Source organism: Mauremys reevesii, linkage group 10 (genome assembly GCF_016161935.1).
Source record: "Mauremys reevesii isolate NIE-2019 linkage group 10, ASM1616193v1, whole genome shotgun sequence".
Lineage (NCBI taxonomy): Eukaryota > Metazoa > Chordata > Testudines > Geoemydidae > Mauremys > Mauremys reevesii.
In genome coordinates this window covers 38,171,584-38,192,961 of record NC_052632.1, presented here as the reverse complement: position 1 = coordinate 38,192,961, position 21,378 = coordinate 38,171,584, and the positions used below count along the sequence as shown (strand labels likewise).

General features: G+C 49.3%; 1 protein-coding gene across 9 annotated transcripts in view; it reads right to left on the bottom strand.

Annotated features, from left to right (window-relative positions):
* Nucleotides 1–11,647: 11,647 nt before the first annotated feature.
* The window catches only part of RPP25 (ribonuclease P and MRP subunit p25), a 30,106-nt gene continuing 20,375 nt past the window's right edge, over nt 11,648–21,378 (bottom strand). For 4 of the 9 annotated variants that reach the window (XM_039490312.1, XM_039490316.1, XM_039490313.1 and 1 more), the window contains one exon: nt 11,648–12,702. In XM_039490312.1, the coding sequence (XP_039346246.1) occupies nt 12,031–12,690 (660 nt within the window). In that variant the 5' untranslated portion in view covers nt 12,691–12,702 and the 3' untranslated portion in view covers nt 11,648–12,030. Of the gene's footprint in view, nt 12,703–13,199; nt 13,420–15,612; nt 15,634–15,941; nt 16,032–16,355; nt 16,377–16,447; nt 16,639–21,378 lie in introns of those variants that run through there. The other 5 variants (XM_039490311.1, XM_039490319.1, XM_039490317.1 and 2 more) reach the window with 5 other exon arrangements.

The following is a 21,378-nucleotide window of genomic DNA, read 5'->3' as shown; positions in this document are numbered from 1 at the left end:
AGGAGAAACAGAGAGCGCATGCTGCGTGAATCCCTGCACAGACCAGGGCCCTATGCTGCCATGCTGGTCGAGGCAATGCTCCCACTATACCTCAGGATGGCCTGGCGCGGAAGAGTGTGCTTCCACGGAGCACCCAATAAGGCACCTCTCCCCAGGAACCTCCTGCGGAGGCTTTTCGAGTACCTCTCCGAGAGCTTCGTGGAACTGTCCCAAGAGGATTTCTGTTCGATCCCTATATGCATTGACCTTCTTTTCATATAGTTTTTATTCCTGTTTTGTTAAAAAATAAATGTTTACATGTTTATAGCACTTACCGACTGATCCTTCCCCTGATTCAGAGTCCAGGTTAACGGCTGGGGAGGGTTGGTAGGGGATCTCTGTGAGGGTGATGAAGAGATCCTGGCTGTCGGGGAAAGCAGTATTGTAAGCGCTGTCGCCTGCCTCGTCCTCCACAAACCCTTCCTCATCTTCCCCATCGGCGAACATCGCCGAGGAACTGCCCGTCGACACTATCCCATCCTCAGAGTCCACAGTCACTGGTGGGGCAGTGGTGGCAGACCCACCGAGAATGGCATGCAGTGCCTCGTAGAAGCGGCATGTCTGGGGCTGGGCTCCGGAGCGTCCGTTTGCCGCTTTGATTTTTTGGTAGCCTTGTCTCAGGTCCTTGATTTTCACGCAGCGCTGCAGTGCATCCCGGCTGTATCCTCTGAGTGCCATGGCTTTGGAGACCTTCTCGTAGGTCTTTGCATTCCGTTTTTTGGAGCGCAGCTCCGAAAGCACAGACTCATCGCCCCACACAGCGATCAGATCCAAGACTTCCCGGTCAGTCCATGCTGGGGCCCTCTTTCTACTCTGAGATTGCATGGACTCCTCTGCTGGAGAGCTCTGCCAGTGCTGCTGAGCTCGCCACGACGTCCACACAGGAAATGAGATTCAAACTGGCCAGACAGGAAAAGGAATTCAAATTTTCCCGGGGCTTTTCCTGTATGGCTGATCAGAACATCTGAGCTCGGACTGCTGTCCAGAGCGTCAACAGAGTGGTGCAGTGTGGGATAGCTCCCGGAGCTACTAAGTTCGATTTGCATACACACCTAGCCTAATTCGACATAGCCATGTCGAATTTAGCGCTACTCCCCTCGTCGGGGTGGAGTACCAAATTCGAACTAAAGAGCCCTCTAGGTCGAATTAAATGGCTTCCTGGTGTGGACGGGTGCGCGGTTAATTCGAATTAACGCTGCTAAATTCGAATTAAAGTCCTAGTGTAGACCAGGCCTGAGAGTCTGAACTGAGTTTTGATTAGTGGGTGTCCCCGCCCCCCAGCTACTCTAGTTTCTAGCTGGGTGGAGGCCACGTGAGAAAGCCTCTTCCCATGAGATCCCCAGGAAGGAGAGGTTTTGAGAGGCTTGGGCTGAACATTCTGTCCCTTCCAGCAGGTATATGGGATCTTGGGGAGCAATTACCACACTGGCGGGGTGCAAAATAAACTTTGTTAAGAAAATACAAAAACAGGGAAAATTCAATAGTGAGGGGTATGGGGTTGTTAAGGTAGACAATTGGGGAGGGGTTTCTTTTTGGTGAACAGTAAGGGGGTTTCAATAGTGGGGTACAACACAGTAGGATAAAATACAGTGGGTAATCAGTTAACACTGAGGTATAAATGTAACAGGTAGCTAGCGATTTCTATGTAAAAAGGTGTGTCACAGCAGCATATAACCAACTAACAGTTATGGATAAAATGTGTTAAATAACCAACAATTTTAGGTAAAAATGTGTCACAGTGGTGTAAATGTAGAATGTGAGGGGTATCAGAGAGGAAGGAAGTAACCAATGGGGTTTTATTCTAGAGATTTAAACTTAGTGAGACAGAACAAACAGGCTGCAAGCTTAAGCAGCAGAGAGAGTGTAACAAGGTGGGGGGGGGGTTGCAGTCAGGGCTGCCCAGAGGGGGGGGGCAAGAGGGGCAATTTGCCCCAGGCCCCGAGCCCCACAGGGGCCCCCACCAGAGTTTTTCGGGGAACCCTGGAGCGGGGTCCTTCACTCGCTCCGGGGGCCCCGGAAAACTCTTGCGGGGCCGGGTGCAGGAGCTTCTTCTGCTCCCGGTCTTCGCCGGCAGCGGGTCCTTCCGCTCTGGGGCGGAAGGACCCCCCCCCGGCGAATTACCGCCGAAGACGGAGCGGGACCCGCTGCCGAGTTCAGCTCGGTCTTCGGCGGTAATTCGGCGGCGGGGGGGCCTTCCGTTCCGGGACCCGCCGCCGAAGTGCCCCGAAGACCCGCGGCGGGGGCCCCCCTCCGCCGAATTACCGCCGAAGACCGGGCTGCACTTCGGCGGCAGGTCCCGCTTCGGCGGTAATTCGGCGGGGGGGGGGGGCCGCCGCGGGTCTTCGGGGCACTTTGGCGGCGGGTCCCGGAACAGAAGGGCCCCCCGCTGCCGAAGACCCCGGGCCCCCGGAATCCTCTGGGCGGCCCTGGTTGCAGTGGGAAGACAGACAATTACAATTATACAGAACACAGCAAAATCTTATCTATGATCTAACTTAACCAAGACTACACATATTAAAACACAAATTAAAACACAATGCAACAATTCTCTAAGCCTAACTTACAAAGTATAATGCTAAACTTAACGTAATGGGTGCACCTTATGCTAAGGGTAGTTTCAGAGGGCTGAGTGGTGTGTGTCCAGGACACAGCTCCAAAGGGGGGGGGGTGACTGCAGCAGTGGGGTGGCTGCAAGCAGGCTTATTTCTAGCAGCAAAGGCACTGCAGAACTAGAAACAGATTACAGATACAGACCAAGGAGTTAGCTTGGGTCTGTCTGTTGGGGAAACAGAACCAGCACCCAGGACAAGGGGGTGGGGGGGTAAAGAGAGGTTTTAAGACACAGACCAAGGTTTAGCTTGAGTCTGTGTGCTGGGGAGACAGAGCCAGCAGCTAAAATAATAAAATAATAAAATAAAAGTATAGAAAGTTTCACAGAGGGATTCTTACCATCCCCCAAGGCAGCAACAGAGGCAGAAGCAGCAAGAACATCAGAAGGCTCGGTACAGTCTTGATAATCAGGAGATCTCTCAGGCAGCAATTCGTTCTTCGTGGAGGGGGGGGGTCAAAAACAGGGGTACGCTCAAAAATAAAACGAGAGCGGAGAAAGGACCCCCAGAACCCCTGGTTGATCAGACCAGGCAGCAATGCAAGAACCTTTCTGAAGTCTGTTCAAAAAATGTCTGTTTTTAAAGGCAAACCCTGGCAGCTTCCCGCCAGTAACTCTGATTGGCTCCCCCTCTTACAGGGAGGAGAGAAGGCAGGGAAGAGGCTGCAGGCAGCCACAGAGGCATGTTTGGACTAGCCCTGAGCCCAGAGGTATGACTCATGCCCAGGATCTTAAAAACACAATAGGTCTTGCAGCTCCGGACATTGCCCACCCTACACCAAGCCCAGGTTTTAACAAGGTGATAACAGGACTAACCCTTTGAACAGGGCAGTGGTCCCACTTAGCACAAGTGGCCATCCCTTTGAGAAGGGCAATGGCTCTGGTTAAACAACTTAAGGAGCCCTCCCTTTGAGAAGGGCAGAGGCCCTGGTAAACAACTTAACAGCCAGGGAGGGGCGGCCACAGGAGGAAAACAAGAACAAAATGGAGTAAGGGGACAGCTGTAAGAACAAAATGGAGCTGTAACAGACACATTCAACCAGTTGAGCACATACCAAAGCACTGATCCTCATGAGCTACACCCAGCCTGAGTGATGCCGTGGCTTTGGCCCCTTTCCCCGCCAGGCCCTGACAGCTGATGTCCCAGCTGCCACTGCTTTCCCTGTCTTGAGGGAGAGATTCGAGGTCCACCAATGAAACATAAAGCAAAAGCTGCTGGAGCGGCAGTTCCAACCGACAAGCTGAAAAGGGAGGGAAAGCGGGAGGCAGGCTGGCATCTGAGAGATTGCTTTTTTTAACTCTGAAGAGAAATTGGCCAAGCAGCACATGTGCCCTGAAGCGGTTTTGCTGCTTCAAGCTCATTTGCAGATGAAGGTTCCATTCTTTCAATCATCCATCTCCTGTTCCATACAAGTCCTGGTTTCCCTGGAAGTTTTGGTTCTGTTGAGTACCACAAGCCCCTTCATTTCTCCTTTTCCAATTGGCACCTTGGATTTTTACTGTTAAAAACTGTAGGTTTTGAGCCCCTTCCCGGCCTCATTTCAGACTGGGGGAGCAATTGGAAAAGTTGGGGCACTGTCGTATTTGCCTTACTGGGGAGCAAGAGCAGCCTGGAATTGAAACAGGAAGTTGATCCATTTCTGTATCGCTTGCACCTCTCCCTCTGAGTGATCCTGCCATACCCAGAGATGATTTGTGTCCTACTGAACTCATACACCTACCTGCTCTGCACCATCTCTGACCCTGGACTGCCCAACAATGAATTGAGTCCTACTGCATCCTCTCTCTAACCTTGCCTGCCAAATAAATGTTCATGCCCTATTGCACTTTGGCACCAGCCTGGCACTGCTGTACCTCAGTATTTCTGGCCTGAAGCCGCAGAGTTAGGTTCCACCTGGGCACTTGGCAAGATGTAAGAGCAGCTCACAGGAGACATCTGAATTTGATATCATCTCCTTTGCTCTGAACCCCAGTGAAGAACGAGAGGCCGAGCAGCTCAGTAATACAGAACAAGTGACAGTCTGATTTGTTCTGATGTTAGTGAGAAGCTTCTTGGACTGCGTAACAACACGTCCAGCAGCTCTCCAAACAGGCAGCATCCATACAAGCCTGGGCATTAGGAGCCCCTGAGTTCTAATCCTGCCTCTGTCACTAACTCAGTGTATAGCCTTGGCCACATCACTTAGTACCTCAGTTTCCCATTTGTTAAATGGAATAATTATCTATATGTTCCTCATTGGTAGAGTCTGGATCCCCCTCAAAGTATAATGTGATTGGGACCCAGGCTTGGAAGAGGGAAGGATGGAAAGAGTTACATTGCTCTCTGATCACAATCTAATTTAAAGTTGCAGTAGCGCTATCTTCTTTAGAGTTAGCCAATGACCTATGAGGGAGGGAGGATCAGTGACTTGCCTGAAGTCACCCAGGAAATTTGTGGCTGAGTCAGGAACTGAACCACGTTTCCTGAGTCCAGAGCCTTAATCACAAGACTGTCCTGACTTATTCAGTGGGATGCTGAGATGGTATTTACCTCACACTGATCAACACACTGAGGGCCAGATCCTCAGCTGATGTAAATCGGTGCTGCTCTGCTGAAGTCAGTGGAGCTATGCTGATTTACATCAGCTGAGGATCTGGCCCTGAAAGTGCCAAAAGAAATAGCTGCCCCTGAACAGGTCTGAGCATATGTCCTGATGCACCTGTGCTATGCAACTTGCGGAGAGGTGTCGCCTGTTAGGGATTATTCACATTCATTATTACTTGGCAGAGACAACAGTCAGGTACTGGAGCAGAGGGCGCCATGTGTTTGCTTAGAAATGCCCTAAGTTTTGGCTGCCTGCCGGTAAGAGATACCTCATGTTACACACAGCCGCCTTTTAACACATTAAGCAAACAGAAAACACTCCACATACAAACCCCACATGACAAACTCACAAAACGAACACACAGACAGGAATGAAAAATCGTGAACCCCAAGCAAAGGGGAACACTCAACAGTTAAAATACACAGACCAGATTTTCCCTTTACAATAAAAATGTGAGCAGGGCAAAAGAGGAGCAAAGCTAGAAAAGAGGAAATTGCATCCTGTCATCCCACTAAGAATTTCAAATAGGGCAAGGCAGATGTTTCATAGAAGGAAAAGGTGACATTTATTCAAATGCAGTAAAAGCAGCCTCATTTATGACTCCTGGAGACCCAGCATGCAGCTGTTTGCCTATAACATAGCAATCATCTCAAACGGGAGATCCCTCTTGCTAAGTCAAGGGAGCGGCCATGGGAGCCAGCAGGTGTTTCAGCAGGAGCATTCACACAAGCAATATGGGAGTGGGACTGTGGTGCTGAATCCTGGCAGAGAGGATAACTTGTGAGAAAGATCAGTCTGAAGGGGACAAGAAGAGCGAGTGCTGTACACTCTGTGCAGTAAGGGCCTGATATTTGGACGTGCTGAGCAGCCACATCTCAAATTGAAGTCCCTGGGTGCTGAGGATATTTGTCCCCTCTGAAAATCAAGCCCTGCGTGTAGAGAGAGTGCTGCATTCTTTATCTAATAGCACTTCCCATCTCAATCCGGCCATAGTCACACATACCTATTAGCTCCAGAACAGCGGTCTCACAGATGCTGAAGTTGGAAAACAGTGGATTGTTTTGTACAATCAGTAATGTCTGCTGCAGAGTTAAGCTAACAAGGCTCATCTCCCTCACAAGCACCCAGCCCGTTCAAAGTCAATCAGCTGGAAACCCCTCCATTCAATAACGTTAAACTGAACACCAAAGAGCTTACAACCTAATGCGGAGGGGTTCAAGCAGGACCATATTGCGAACAGATTGTAAGCTTCATGGGGCAGAGGCTGTTTCTTCCTATGTGTTGAACAATGTCTAGCACAACAGGGTCTTGATCCAGATTAGAAATAAGTCAATATATATATATTATATCTCTAGAATGGACTATTTTCAATTTGGCATCAGCCTATTCAGCAAATACATTGTCCCCCAAAGAGCAATAACCTCCCATTAGCAGTAGTATTAGATACAAAGAGGGGCAAAAGGAGAAATTTATATCTGTTCTAGGCAAATACAGGGAACATGTCAAGTACGGGATGTAGCCCTGGCCACACCTGTTGGGAAAGCCACATACACTTTTCCATACCAAAAGTGAACTAGCCACTTGTAACTTTTGGTGTAACTTGCACCAGCTGAATTCACAGCACAGCCAGACAACACGTGGAAATGTGCCACACCACATACCCACCAGTGCATACAGAGCACAGCGCCAAGCAAGGCCAGGTCTACACTGGAATCTTTTGCTGGTATAATCGCATCAGTTAGGGGTGTTTTTTTTTTCTAATGACATTTCAATACTTGCAAAAGCCCTAATATTGATGCAGTTATACCGGCTAAAGAGTGATTTTGCTGCTATAGCTTATTTCACTTGCCAAACCAGGATAAGCTATGCTGACAAAAGCATTTTTTGCCAGTATATGTTGCATCTACACTAGATGGTTCTGCAAAATAGCTATATGGGCAAATCGTCTCTAGTGCAGACTTGGACCAAGACATGTGGGAAGCACCATGGACTGCCTGGTGCTGCTGGAGCAGAGATTGTGTGGTGTGGCTGGTGGTGGCCATCTCACCCCATACCCCAGAGACAGCAGGACCAGTGAGGGGAGAGAAAGCTTAGGTATTGGGGACTGTGCCTTTCAGGGATGAGCTTCCTAGACAGAAACACCTGAGGTCACTCTCCCTCCATGAAAAACCTCTTTCAACCCAAATTGAGAGATCAATCCCCCTCAACAGGAAAGACTCTCCTCTATTTTCAAGCCCCCACATCCATACTTTAAGACTGTCACTAAAGATGACCAGAAAAAATAGGTTTTTTTAAATTATTTCCTTTTTTTTCACCTCAGAAATATCAGGAATGTCAAGCCCCCTCTTCCTTGGTTTTGTGGCAGGACTTCTTGAGAGATTCATATGTGCTTACAAGCACTCAGCAGCTTAGCTTAGTGGTTCTCAACCAGAGGTATGTGTACCACTTGGGGTAAGCAGGGTCTTCCAGGGGGTACATCAACTCATCTAGATATTTGCCTAGTTTTACAACAGGCTAAAGAAAAGAACTAGTTAAGTCAGTACCAGGGGCGGCTCCAGGCACCAGCACGCCAAGTGCGTGCCTGGGACGGCAAGCCATGGGGGGCACTCAGCCGGTCGCTGTGAGGGTGGCAGGCAGGTTGCCTTCAGTGGCATGCCTGCGGAGGGTCCGCTGGTCCCGCGGTCTCGGTGAACCTCCCGGAGGCAAGCCACCGAAGGCAGCCTGCCTGCCGTGCTTGGGGCAGCAAAATACCTAGAGCCGCCCCTGGTCAGTACAAACTAAAATTTCATGCAGACAATGACTTGTTTATCCTGCTCTACATATTATACACTGAAATGTAAGTACATTTATATTCCAGTTGATTTATTTTATAATTATATGGTACAAATTAGAAAGTAAGCAATTTTTCAGTGATAATGTGCTATGAAACTTTTGTATTTTTATGTCTGATTTTGTAAGCAAGTAGTTTTTAACTGAGGTGAAACTTGGGGGTATGCAAGACAAATCAGACTCCAGTAATCTGGAAAGGCTGAGAGCCACTGGTTTAGCTGAAGAGTGTTAACAAAGATGTACTTTCTCCAAAGAGTTCATTGGGCATTGAAATTAGATTAATAAAACAGAACAGTCTGACAAAAAATCCTTCCCCATCCCAATTGCTCAGTCTCCTGTGATGTCATAGTTTCACTAATTCTTCAGAAACTTCCAAGGTAGATAAGACCTGATTTTCTAAAATAAAAACAGATTTTTTTTTTTTGGGTGAAAAAATTTTTCAGAACTTCTAACCGAAAAGACAGAAGCCCAATCTTTGTTTCTTTTGCAGGTTAAATTTAAGATATGAAAGGGACAGGACTGGATCACCCAGTGGATTTACTAACTCTCTAACAAGCCCAGATGTCACAGTGATGATCGTTAGACAGATAGATGAGTTAGATGTGCTCGCTAACCTATCTAAGACCGAACCAGAGAGCTCTCCTCAGTTTTCCAGGCTGTAGGATCATTTCCCCCCAGTTTGGAGGCTGAGCCATACTGCTGTCAGGAATTATTTGTGTTTATGTCAATGGGCCCAGTGCTACTCTCATTTATAACAGCATAAATCAGGAGTGAGCCCACAGCAGCCAATAGAATTACACAGGTGTAAAGTCAGTGTGAGAGCAGAATCAGCTCCAGGGTAGTTAGTATGAATAAGAACAAAGGGAAAAGTTCTCTGCTGGTATAAATGGGTAAAACTCCATTGAAGTCAGGAGAGCTGCAACCATTAACAACAGCAGAGAACTTGGACCAAGATTTTGATGACAGACTCTCACAGGCTCGATTCTCTCTGTAAATAGTTTCTCTGGATAAGTGTAAAAAACACTGAGCGCAGAATCAGACCCTTTATAATCATTAGTATTGCTGTACTCGAGGCCCTGACCAAGACTCCATAGCAGTAGGTGCCATACAAACACATAGCAAGAGACAGACAGAGGGTGGGAGGGGAAAATGAGGCAAAGACAGGGGAAGTGACTTGCCCAAGGTCACAGGCAGAGCCAGGAACAGCACCCAGGTCTCCAGAGCCTTAGCCTAGGGCCCCGGCCATTACGTCACACTGCTTGGCTCAACCACAATTCCATCACATACAACCATAGCATTCACCCACATTGGATCAATGGGAGGGTTTGAACCATAGACCTTCAGATCAGCCCTGTATTACTTAAGCCATCTTCCTTTCCTTCTTGCTCAAGGTGGAATCAGTACCTTTCTTGAACAGCTGAAAGATCTTCAGAACATAAAAATCATGATAATACGTAGCCCTTGTATACTAGCTATTGTGTGAGGTTCCCAAGAAAGGAATGCATAGGGTAGCTCGGCTTCAGCTACTTCAGAGCAAAGTCCAAAACCATACAGCACAAAATAAAACAATTACTGAAAAATACACACTAGAGAGGAAAAAGACACAGTGGTTTCAGATGCATCAATGCCCTGTGGCTCACAGCTTATGGAAAATGGAGAGCTTGGTACTCAATAAATGGTGAGAGGAGAAAACAACCCATCTGCTTGTTTGTGTGTTTTATTCAAAATGAATCACAGAGCCATGAGATGCTGAGCCCTCCATTAATAACCCTGACAGCTCCTCTCTGTCTGTAATTGAAGCAGCTCCGATAATGAAGGTGTTACTCCAACAAGCTTCAAGCAAACCATCTTTCCTGATGTCTCATGGTGGATCTGACAACCCCCAGACACTGTGCATGAAGGAGTCGTGACTAGCAGCTTTTGTATTCCCTACAACACCCACTGCAGATGGTTTGATTCTTTCCTGTATCGTTAGGTGCAGAACCTCCATATAGTCCCACATACCCCCTGACGCTGGACTCTGAAGAACATTCTCTCCCAGGGCAGGAACTGTCTCCACATCCATATTTTCCTGTGCTTCCTCACACTGCTCCTCACCTTCCCCAGCTTGGGAGCCGTTTAGTCAATGTTAGGTGTCCACAATGCTCTACCAATGGACTCCACCCTGGCTATGGAAGGACCACATCTCCTGATGTTAGGGACCAATCGTGCAAGGTACCGAATGGCCTCGACTACTGTTCACTTCCCAGGGTCAGGGAAAACCTGAGTTACATGTTTATTCATTGCAGGTCTTTAGCCACAGTACTCCAGAAATGGACCCAAAGCCTATTATGGAGGAAATCCCCCTCAGCTCGAGTGAGAGAAGAGTCTGGTCTTCATATTAAGTCCCCGCAATTTCAGTTTGCTGTTTGGGCCACTACCTGGAACTACCTGCACATCTCAGTTGTGAGCTTTGTCACCAATTAGTCAGGGCACTGAGATTCAAACAAGTCATTCCACTTGTGGTTAGAAACAGACCAGTTACTCCTATTTCCTTTCCTGAGGGTTTTCTTTGTCCCACTGACAAGAGCAAGGGGTCTGTTAGACACACATTCTCAATCATCTGAGACACATGAGCTCCCCAAGCCTGGAGTTGAGTTCCTGCCTATGGATTGAGACACACCCTGTAGCTAAAGAAGAAACTGCTGCATTCCACAGCAGCTGGACACTTATAGATATAAGCAATCACACTCAGAATCAACTAATGCTTCCTTACCTCCATCCTCTGTGCTCCCAAAAGGAATATAAACATCCACTGAAGGAACAGAGTGGGCCTTGTGTTATGAACAGTGTCTGATAAACACCATCTCAGTGTCACGGAAAGAGAGAATTGCTCACTTTACACACACAAGGGAGGAGAAAGAAGCAGAACACTTTAGCAGAGGCAGGAACTCTCAGGGCTGGGGAGAGGGAATTATTTAGTGTGGAAGAGCTGGGCCGGGGAGGGGGATGGGAAGAGGTTGAGGAATGGTTTAAAAACCTCTCAAAATTCCTGCACACGCAAAAGCACAGGTGCAGCATCAAGAGATCCCAGCCTAGGTGAGGGAGAAAAACTTTTGGCACTGTGGATTTTCCTGGATCTTGAGTATTACATACCCAATTCGAATGAGCAGTTATTGAAACGGAGAAGCCTTTGAGGGAAATTGCAAGCTGTGCTACTGACAGTCAGTTAGAGCCTCAGAGCTCCCCCAGATCAAATTGCACCTTTATGGCCTGTAGGGATATTAGATTAAAATTATTACATGTCCATTTCTCTGGAGAAGGATCAGGAAATGGATGTACGGATGGATACACACACACAGCCTGAGGTCAGCAGCCCCAGCAGGACCCTTCTCTCACCTCAGCATCAGCTAATATGATCATTGGGCTTTAACCCTTTCCAGCCTCAGTGGCCACACACTGCCACACCCTGGAGCATACTCTGTCAGACCCTGCCCTCTCCTGCCTTTCAGTTTGCAAGTTTCTCTGGGCAGGGAACCTGTTCTTTACCTGGCACCCAGGACCATATGCAAAGCCTCGTGCCCATCCAATTATATGACAACCACCCCCATTCTTCCACACGCAAATGAGCTGCTCCTGGTGCATTACTGCCCCCTCCACTGGATTGATCTCTCTCATCACGTTTTTTCTAATTAGCCAGCTCCCTGCAGCTTGAGAACAGAGCTGATCACTGCCCCCACCCCAAGAGCAGCAAAGGTTGAGGGGATGGGGAAGTGGAGGGGAGCAGTGGTGTCTATGAATCAGAGTCTTTGTGGGGAAAGCTACGCAATACGCGAGATCACCAGGACTCATGACCAAGCAAGGCACTGGCTTAATCATCCCTTTATTGATTACAAAGCGTCTAAAAATCTAGAGTGTCTTCAATATATAATCTCTTTTCTATGTACACTACGTATGGCTTAGGTTATTTCTCTGGGGGGTGGGGGTGAGTCAGTGATGATAGTCCAGCATGTAGTCCATAGTCCCCAAGCCCTTTTGACTCTCTGGTACCTGTACCTGCATTTTCTTGTTAGCCAGCTCCCCATGCGGAAGTGCCAAAGGTCTCTTCACCCCTTGTGGGAGTGAACTGAGTCTATCTTCCTCTGTTCCCCCATCTTCAGCCCACAGCCCATCCCTGGACTCCGGAGGCTGGTAGCCCATCTCATTGGTATCCAGGGGGTCCTTGGACAATAGGATACAGATGGAGGGCACATTCTTGTGGACGGTCAGGTTCTCCACTTGGCCATCAGGCTGAGGGTCCTTGTTCTCCCAAACCTCCAGCAGGGTCTTGTAACGCACCTTGGTGACCTGGTGGAGGCCCCCCAGCTTCCTCTTCATGATCTCCACACAGGTGATGGTTTTGGTGACTGCCCGACCACAGCCACTGAAGACTATCTGCCGGGTGCCCTTCAGCTCCATCCTGGCCATGGCAAAGCCCATCAAATTCCTGATCTTGCTGCCCTCCTTCACTTTCATCTCCACCACGCCAGGGGGCAGGTCAGGGAAGGGCAGTGGGCTATCCTGCTCCGACGTCTTGACCTTCCTGAAGTTCTCCATCCTGGACTGGGCTACGGGGGGCATGGGTGTGGATTCCACCCCTTTGGCAGCCATTGCTTTCCTTTCCTGGAGGGAAAATGAGTCAGATCAGATGTCTAAATGCCAGCATCCATCCCAGAGACTATTCTTGGCTCCAAACTCCCTTTGCTCCAGGTCAGCAGAAAAAGGGGGCAAATTTAGTGCTGCTCTTCCATGATTCTGCCTCTTCTAACTGGCTACTCAGCGCTCTCCCTCCCCTGGTGAAGGACTTTCTGTCAAGCCTAGATAGTTCCCTCCTGGCTGTGCCGGAGAATCAGTCCCCAGAAGGAATGGAGCTGCAGAATTCTCCCCGGGGTGGGAATCCCTGCCGGTGCCTCCTCTGCTCCTACTGCAGCACTCGCTTCTGCTGCTCTTTGCTTCATTCTGGACTTCAGCAGCCCCCAGAGCTGTTTTGTGTAATTAGCAGATCCTCCCCCTCCTCCTCCTCCTCCTCCCCCACGCTCTCCTCCTCCCTCTCCCCACACTCCTGATCAGCCTCCCAGCCCAGCCCGGAGCCCTCTGCTTCATCCCCCAGCTGCACTTCCCTCAGTCTCTGGCAAAAGGAGAGTCTGACTTTTCCCCAGTCCAGGAGCAGCTTGGGGAGGGAGAGGGAAAGCTACTCTTTCTCTTCATGATGCTTCCGGAGTCCTGCCCCCTTAAAGAGAAACTGGCCCCTTCTCATGGGTGATTTCTCCAGCTCAAGGACATTAACTGCTAACTGCAAATGTCAGCAAAGTACAGGCAGCTGCTGCTGCTCGTGCCTCTCTCTGTCTGTCTGGATCAGCTCCCACACCATGCATCCCCACAAGGGACACAGATCTCAGTGGCCCTTCCTTAAAATGTCTTGGTGACTGCACTTTCCATTGTCTTCTCAGATTCTCCATTGAAATGGGGTCGCCCTCAGCCAGTCCTTTTTAATGACCCATCCTGACTCAGACAACCAGGTGGCATTCATAACTATGCCTCTTACCGTGCCCTGAGGGCAAACAGTTCTTTTGCACCCACAGGGTAACAATGCAGCATATGGGGAAACTGAGGTACAACCAGGATTCAAAAAAAATATTACAGGAAATTTCCAGTTTGTCACAAGGAGTCTCCTGTGAGGAGTGCAGGGAGCCCTGTCCCTCAATCCCTGACCTCAGGTCAATGGGGAATCTCTTGAGAGATGTTCAGGAAGCCCCGTCCGTTCCTCAGACCCCGCCCACAGATCAGCATAGGACATTTCATCCTCATGTAGGTTATAAGGCTTTTAGCATGATTCAATCTCCCTCTTCAGCCGCCAGAGCAGAGTATTCGGGGATAACTCAGCCCAGACCGCCTAGTCTCATTTGTCCCTTTCCTAGAAACCTGGGGATGAACGCTAGGGCTGAGCTGGGCCCTGGCTGGAGCAACGTGGAGAGAAGATGAGCAAACATGGAAACAGTGCTCCTGCCATCGAGGGAGTCTGAAAGGGGCTAGAGGGATGGGATACCGAGGGTACAGAGTTAGAGCAGTGAGTCAACGCCCACAGTGCCCCAGAGTCCTGCTGAGGTTCAGTGCTGCAGTTAAATGAACTCTGGACTGACTGAACATGGAGTTCCAGCCATGCCCCTCTAGGAGGAGATAGACTCATAGACTCTAAGGTCAGAAGGGACCATTATGATCATCTAGTCTGACCTCCTGCACAATGCAGGCCACAGAATATCACCCACCCACTCCTGTAACAAACCCCTAACCTATGTCTGAGTTATTGAAGTCCTCAAATCATGGTTTAAAGACCTCAAGATGCAGAGATGGGTCAGGATAAATGTCTCATTGGTGATTCAGAGCAGCATAGTGCATGACCACAGAGACTGAATCCTCTGCTCACTCCAGGAGATGTGTGGCCCGTCCCTGCCTAGGGTCTCTTGAGAGGAAGTGAGCTCAGGTGAGCGGGCTGCCTAGGTCAGTGTCTGAGTCCAGCAGTGGGGCAGTGCATATGAGCCCTGAAATAAATGAGCATGAGGACCATATTAGCCTCGATCTCTTCCCAGGAGGGAATGGCCCCTCTGTGCCAGGGCCCACTTTCCCTTTGACAGGAATGCTTTCCCACTGAGTAGTGATGAGGGATGGAGAGCCTGCTATTTGGTGATGTCCTCATTCCACTGCCTAAAAGAGGGAGTGAATGAATGCAATAAAAGAGATATCAAGAAGGAAGAAAAGCAGCCTCGCCGGGAAGGCAAGGATCAATATCCAGTGGGAGGTGGCGTGAGGCTCCTAGCACTCTGCAAGCAGAATTTGCATTGCTGCGTCCATATGCATGGGCGGTGGGTAAACCCCTGGCTTGAGGAGGCCCCGCCCCTTCCATGCCCACCGGATCCCAGCCCCCACTGTGACCACTGGCCTCTGCCCCAGGCTAGCGCCTCTAGTCCCTCCTGGCCCCAGAGCGCTGGGCAGCATGGCCCCAGCCTCCCCAGGCTGCATCGCCCGGCCCAACCCCCAGCCAGCATGCCTCAGTAGCCCTGGGCCACACCACTTGGCCTGACCCCCGGTGGGACACCCGGCCCCTGAAGGCACCTCCCCTGGCCGAGCTGCCAGACCTAGCCTCAGCACCAGGGCTGCTCCAGGTTTTTTGCCACCCCAAGCAAAAAAAACCCCAAAACAAACAAACCGGAGTGCCGCCCCTTGAAAAGAGCTGCCCCAAGCACATGCTTGGAACGTTAGTGCCTAGAGCCGGCCCTGCTCAGCACTGGGATGGTGGCATGGCCAGAGCGGCCCCAGCACCAATGCTGGCCCAACCCCAGAGCCGGTACCCCAAGCCAGAGCCCTCACTCACTCCCCCTCCCGCACCCCAACCCTCCATTTTGTGAGCATTCATGGCCCGCCATACATTTTCCAATTTCCAGCTCCAGCACTGGGCAGATGGAACAGCCAGACCACTCCCAGCCCCAGCACTGGGCAGGCATAAGTTAGAGCAGTTATGAGGTTGCTCTAACTTACATCTGAAGGATGAGGGGACAACCCAGCCTGCTCTGGCACTATGGAGAGCACAAAGGTAGCTTTTGCCTACTTCCCTCTATCCCTGTGCTAAATGCAAGAGAGAACGGAGCTCCAGTCTTTGCTGACGGTGACAGAGGAGCCCAGATCTGCCTGGGAGTCATCAGGCTACTCCCCTCCTCCTGACCATACGGTATGGAAAGGGAGGGACAATCCCCAAGGTGAATCTTCCCTGCCCTTTAGAGGAGAGAGGGAAAGCCTTTGGTGGGGAGGGCTCAGACACATGGGTCCTCAGGAGAGAGAAGGAGGAAAGAGCCCCCACGGACTGCTACCTCCTCTGCCCAGGCATGGGGGAGGAGAGCAGTGAGCTCCCTGGCCCACCAGCTCCTTTCCCAACACTTCACAACAGAAAGGAGTGAAGATCCAGCTGGTGATCCCTGCTGACTCCCAGGGGATGTGGGATGGCTCCTGGAAGGTCAGTGCCAGGGATGAGGCAGGCAGTTATTTGGGATCATGTGCATTAAGGGTTCTCATTGTCTCCCCAAGCAACAGGGCCCATGAATATCAATGCCACCCTTGCCATGGGTACCCTACATGAAGAGTGAGGGCCTGATCCAGTGAGGGGCTGAGCTCTTATTGGAGCCAAGCAAGAAACAAGTTGTAAATGAGCTCTCAAATCAATCACAATTATCTCCCTTTGAGAGCAGCACAAGTGGGCCTGGGCACCCAATTAAGCAAGTAATTACCCTGTCTGTGCAGCCAGGTGCTTAGCTAGCCAGCTATGCCTCAGGACCTCCCAGCTGTCTCACTATGCTCAGCCAAGAGCAGGAAGACTCACCTTTATGCTGTGATTAACCCCCCCAGTGATGGAGGCCGCAATGCATGTGAGTGTCCCATGGCAAAGCCACTGGGTCATTTCCTATTCAAACACATGTGCAGCACCAGTTCGTTTGCTATTAGGAAATCCAGCCCAATGCCAGGGCTCAGTAAAGGACCATCCTCAACCACCAAGTGGCACTGACTGCCTAGAAGGTAGGAGGAGATTCCCCTGCAGCTTACACCAGCTGATATCAGCTCTTAGCGGTCTGTGTGCAAAATCTCATGGACAGGTGCCCCCAGCACAGATCTAATGCTAAGGGACAAATATTCAGCTGGTTTCCTTACCTAGCCCAGCAATCTTTGCAAACACTTAGCCATGGATTTGCAAAGAAGCCATGGGAGTTCAGTTCCGAAGGTCCATGGAATTTGAGTGGGAATTATGAGCCTAACTCCTGTAGGGTTTTTTTTTGAAAGTCCCAGCTGTAGATTTTGCATGCACACTGGGTGACTAATTGCCTTGCTGCATGAGCACATAGATGAGAGCACATGTAAGTCTCAGCAGGATCTCCAAGACCCAAATAGGCACTGGGGACTGGATTCCCCTCAGACCCAGTTCCAGCCTCTCCAGGTCTGTGCAGAAGCATGCACTGATGCTGCCTGTGTTGTACCATGCCATGGCTAAAGAGAGACTTCAGCCTCCAAAGCTGGCATCTTTCCCCACACTAAATTCACTTCCACCTATGGAATAATCCCTAATTCATGTGCGGTCCTCTCCACTGCATCGCAGAGATGTGAGTTGGAAAGACATCCTGAGTATTGACTTGCACTTGAGTTTGCTCTGCCTCTCGAGACCCATGGATTATTTTCATCTGAACTAAAAATCTACTTGATCTCATGTCAGCAGGAGGCTGGATGAAACCCAGCTGTGCAGTTACAAGTGGTGTTCAGATCCAATCTACCCCAAACAGTCCACATTCAGTGAGTGTCTGGGAAACCTGGACCGACACTTTGACCTGTTATAATATTATGGCCAAAGCCTGGAACCTGTGCCTGAGGACATGGGCTTCCCACAGTGCTGCAGGGGGAGGGAATTTTTCCCCACAAGAGTGTGGAGTGAGAACAGAATTGCTTGGTGGCTGCTCTCCATGGAGGTGGGAGAAGTGAGGGGCACCTTCCCAGTGACGCTGTGTGATCTGGAGGACAGTGCACTTGCATGGGAATCAGAGAGCTGTACTCCACTTTCCTACTGACCTGTTGTATGACTGTGGCTAATTCTCTATCTCACTAATTCCCCATCTGTAAAATGGAGTTAATGATAACTAGTAAATGGCTTTGAGATCTACAGATGACATGTGCTAGCTAAGAGATGGCTGGTGGATCGGTACAGTTGTAGATGCACCACATCCTGTCATGTTCTCTCCTGCCCAGTGAGCTCCATCCTGCTGAGTAGAATTGGGCTAGTCCCATTGTCTTAAAGATTGGCCCTTAATGATGTTATTTGTATAAAGGTAGCACCTAGGTGCCCCAGCTGAGATCAGAGCCCCATTGTGCTATGGGTTGCATATACACTCAGTATATGCATCTCTCAGTCTAAGTAGGCAAGACAGACAGAGGACAAATTGTCCCCATTGTACAGGTGGGGAATTGAGGCACAGAGAGACTGACTGACTTGGCCAAGGTCACGCAGGCAGTATGTAGCAGAGCTGGGAACGGAACTAGATGTCTTATGTCCCTGTCCAATGCCTTGCTGTAGTGATCATGCACAGTAGCTACTTTTAAAACATGAATTCCTCATTCATATGATGAAAAACAATGTTGTTTTTCTCCCTTATGTCTGATGAATGTTTGTGAAATTCTCAAGTAAGGCACAGAGCGGCTCCGCTCCTTTCTCAGTCAGGCTGGGATGAATTAAGCTTCTCACACAAATTGCTTCTTTTAAAAAGATGCATCTTCAGGCTAAAAGCCTAGGATAACAAATGGGAAGGAATTTGGCAACTGTTCATGGAAGGTATTGACATAGAATAAAGGGCCGGGAAGGCAGAGGCAGCTCTCATTAACTCAATGCATAAACTTTATGGCGGGCACAGAAAATGACAAATCTTGATAAGACATTAAACAGCTCCAGAAATGCATATTGCTTCAGCACAATGCTGCACATCTCTCAAGAGTCTTGAGAATCAAGCTGTGCCCTGGTTGATACAGGATCAGGAGCAGAGATACTGCCTGCTGTAGAGATTTTCTCATGGGTTTATATGTGCTGAAGTCTAGGGGGCTTCACTCATTTACCCTAGCTGAGGATCTGGTCCCACATATGTATTGGGACCAGATTATCTCTCTCTACCCATCCCACCGTTCCTGCACTTGAACTGGGAACAATGGCAATTCATGGTGCTTGGGGGGAGGGCTGGACTGATCTGATACAAATAATAAATCCAACCCTTCTGAATCAGCCAGTGGAACTGGCTGAGTGCAGGGGGGAGTGGATGTTACCCCTTCTCCAAAGGTGGCGTAGCATGCATGTTCTTCCTGAGTTCTGAATGGCATCATGCACAATGCCTCAGAGTGGCATAGGGCTATAGCTATATGTCCCAATCCAGTCCATGCCATATGGACCAGATCCCAAGGGATGCTATAGGCTGACTCCCCACTTTTGAAATTGATGGCAGTTGTGGGTGCTCAGCATTTGTCTCCAAATTCACATTTATGCTTGCTAATGCCTGACATGATGCTAAGCAAAGCAGCCAGTCAAGGGCTTGATGGTCCAGTGCAGAATTCTGTACCTCTTCTCCAGTGGTTGGATGCATCCTGAAATCTCAGCATGTTTCTATGGAGCCTGCCTCCACAGTGCTGCACTGATTGGGTATTTAAATCCAAGGCAACATTATTGTCTAATTGCTGCTTAACAAACTCTGCTTATTACAGCCTCCTAAATGGGGAAGATGAGGTGCAATCATGTTAAACAGTTTACGCATCACTAAAATTGATTGGTCGGGAGCTCCCCCTAAGGCAAGGGATGTCAGGGGGTGTTAATGACAGGGTCCTACTTCCCCCCCCTCTCTCTGTGTGTGCAGTGCTTAAAATGTAAATGAATTTCATTATTAGCAACTCCATCACTAATTACCATCCAAAGCCATTCATTACCCTGTCAGCTTATTTGTTGGAGGACAACAGAGTGGATCGTTTAGCCCATATGAAGGAATAGCTGAAATTAGCTCATGCATAAAGAACAGAGTGGGAGATGGGATGCAGATGAGTTGGAGAAGAGGATGGGGGCTGCGGGTGGATGGGGAGGAGACAGGGAAAGACAGACTGACACTGGAGGGAAGAAAATCAGAGACAGATTAATTAGAAATACTTTGGGAAAAGAAGAGAGGTGAGATGAAAGGAGAGAGAATGGAGAAAGAGTAATAAATAATGGAGAAGTATGAGAGAGTGAGTGAGTAAGAGAAGGTTGGAGGAAACAATGAGGCAGAGTAATTAAAAACAATACTTTGATCTGTCTGTCATAGGTTTTTCCATAGTGCCCATCACTGTAGTATCCAAGCACCTTTTCTCTTCATGAAGATCTCAAAGCACTTTCTGAACTCCCGTTGCTTATCATTACTGTTGAGTGGAGGTACTCAGCTCCACGCAGGGCATGGAAGAGCTTACCACTGAATAGAAAAGCAACAGACAACCATGCAGATACAGAAAGGTCTGGCTGAGCAGAAGGTGGATTCATTGAATAGCAAGGCAGTGGGATTTTTTAATACAGATACATAAGATGACTCCCTGGGCAGTGGATTGACACTGATACTTCTTCTATGAAGCCTATGTTCAGAGGAGAGACTTGAAAGAGGGGAAGGAAGGATGCTGCAACACCAGGAGACATGTTCTCCTGCCATAGGAGATAAGTGACTGTCTGTGGGAGATCAGAGCCCATTAGTGGGAGGGAATTCCAGCTGAAAAGGGCAGCGTGGAAGAAAAGGGACAGGAATGCAAAGGGGATGGTTAGGTGAGAGATGTGGGCAGAGCAAGCAGGGGATTAGCAGGGGTGGGGAATTGAGATGTAGGTCACAGCCCAGTAGTATAGAAGGTGGTGAGGATCAGGAGCTTGAACTTGGTGTGGGCTGTGAGAGGGAGCTAGCAAAGGGGATCAAGGAGGGAGATGTAATGGATGAGGGAGATGGTTTCCATACACCATCATAGTGGGGGGATTGGAGGGGAGGGTAGTTGGATTCAGGCAGGCTGCAGTAGTGATGTCAAGAGCTGACCAAGGGGAATCAGCTGTGTCAAAGATGAGGGTAAAAACAAGAAGGATGAGACTGGAAAAGAGGGTAAGTCCAGAGCTGGTGGTTGGTGAGCAACCTTGGGAAGGGCAGTGTCAGTGGGGAAAGGAAGACAGTGGCAGGGGATCAGAGGCAAAATGAGAGAGACAATGGAGACAGTGAGAGCAGAGGCACATTCTAGAAGTCTGGAGGAAAGAAGGAAGGAAGGAGATGGGCCAGTAACTGGAGGGGCGGTTGGGGCTAAGGAGAAGTTTTTGAGGCTAAGGGGAGCCACAGTCTGTTGATGACTGAAGGCAAGGAACACTAGGTGAGGGAGGGAGCAGGGCCATCAGGCCCCAGGAGATGTGGTCAAGGGGGCAGGGTAAAAGAAGGAGAGGCCCCTCAGAGTGGAGATTTGAGCAAAGGAAGAGGGGTTGCTGGGTGGGAGAGAGTGAAAGTTCCTGATAATGGTGCTGATTTCCAAACTGGTGATATTCTTGGGGAGAGAAGGATTTGCTGAGAGAGTCAAAGGTGGGGAAGAGATATTCAGAAATGTAGGCACAGGAATCAATTTGGGGGAGAAGCAGAGCTGCGTAGTGCAGAAGATGGATGAAGAGAATGAGGTGGGGATGGCAGAAGTTGAGGTGGTGCCTGGATTTTCTCCAGAGAGTCGCAGCATTTCAGGAACAGGAGCAGAGGAATC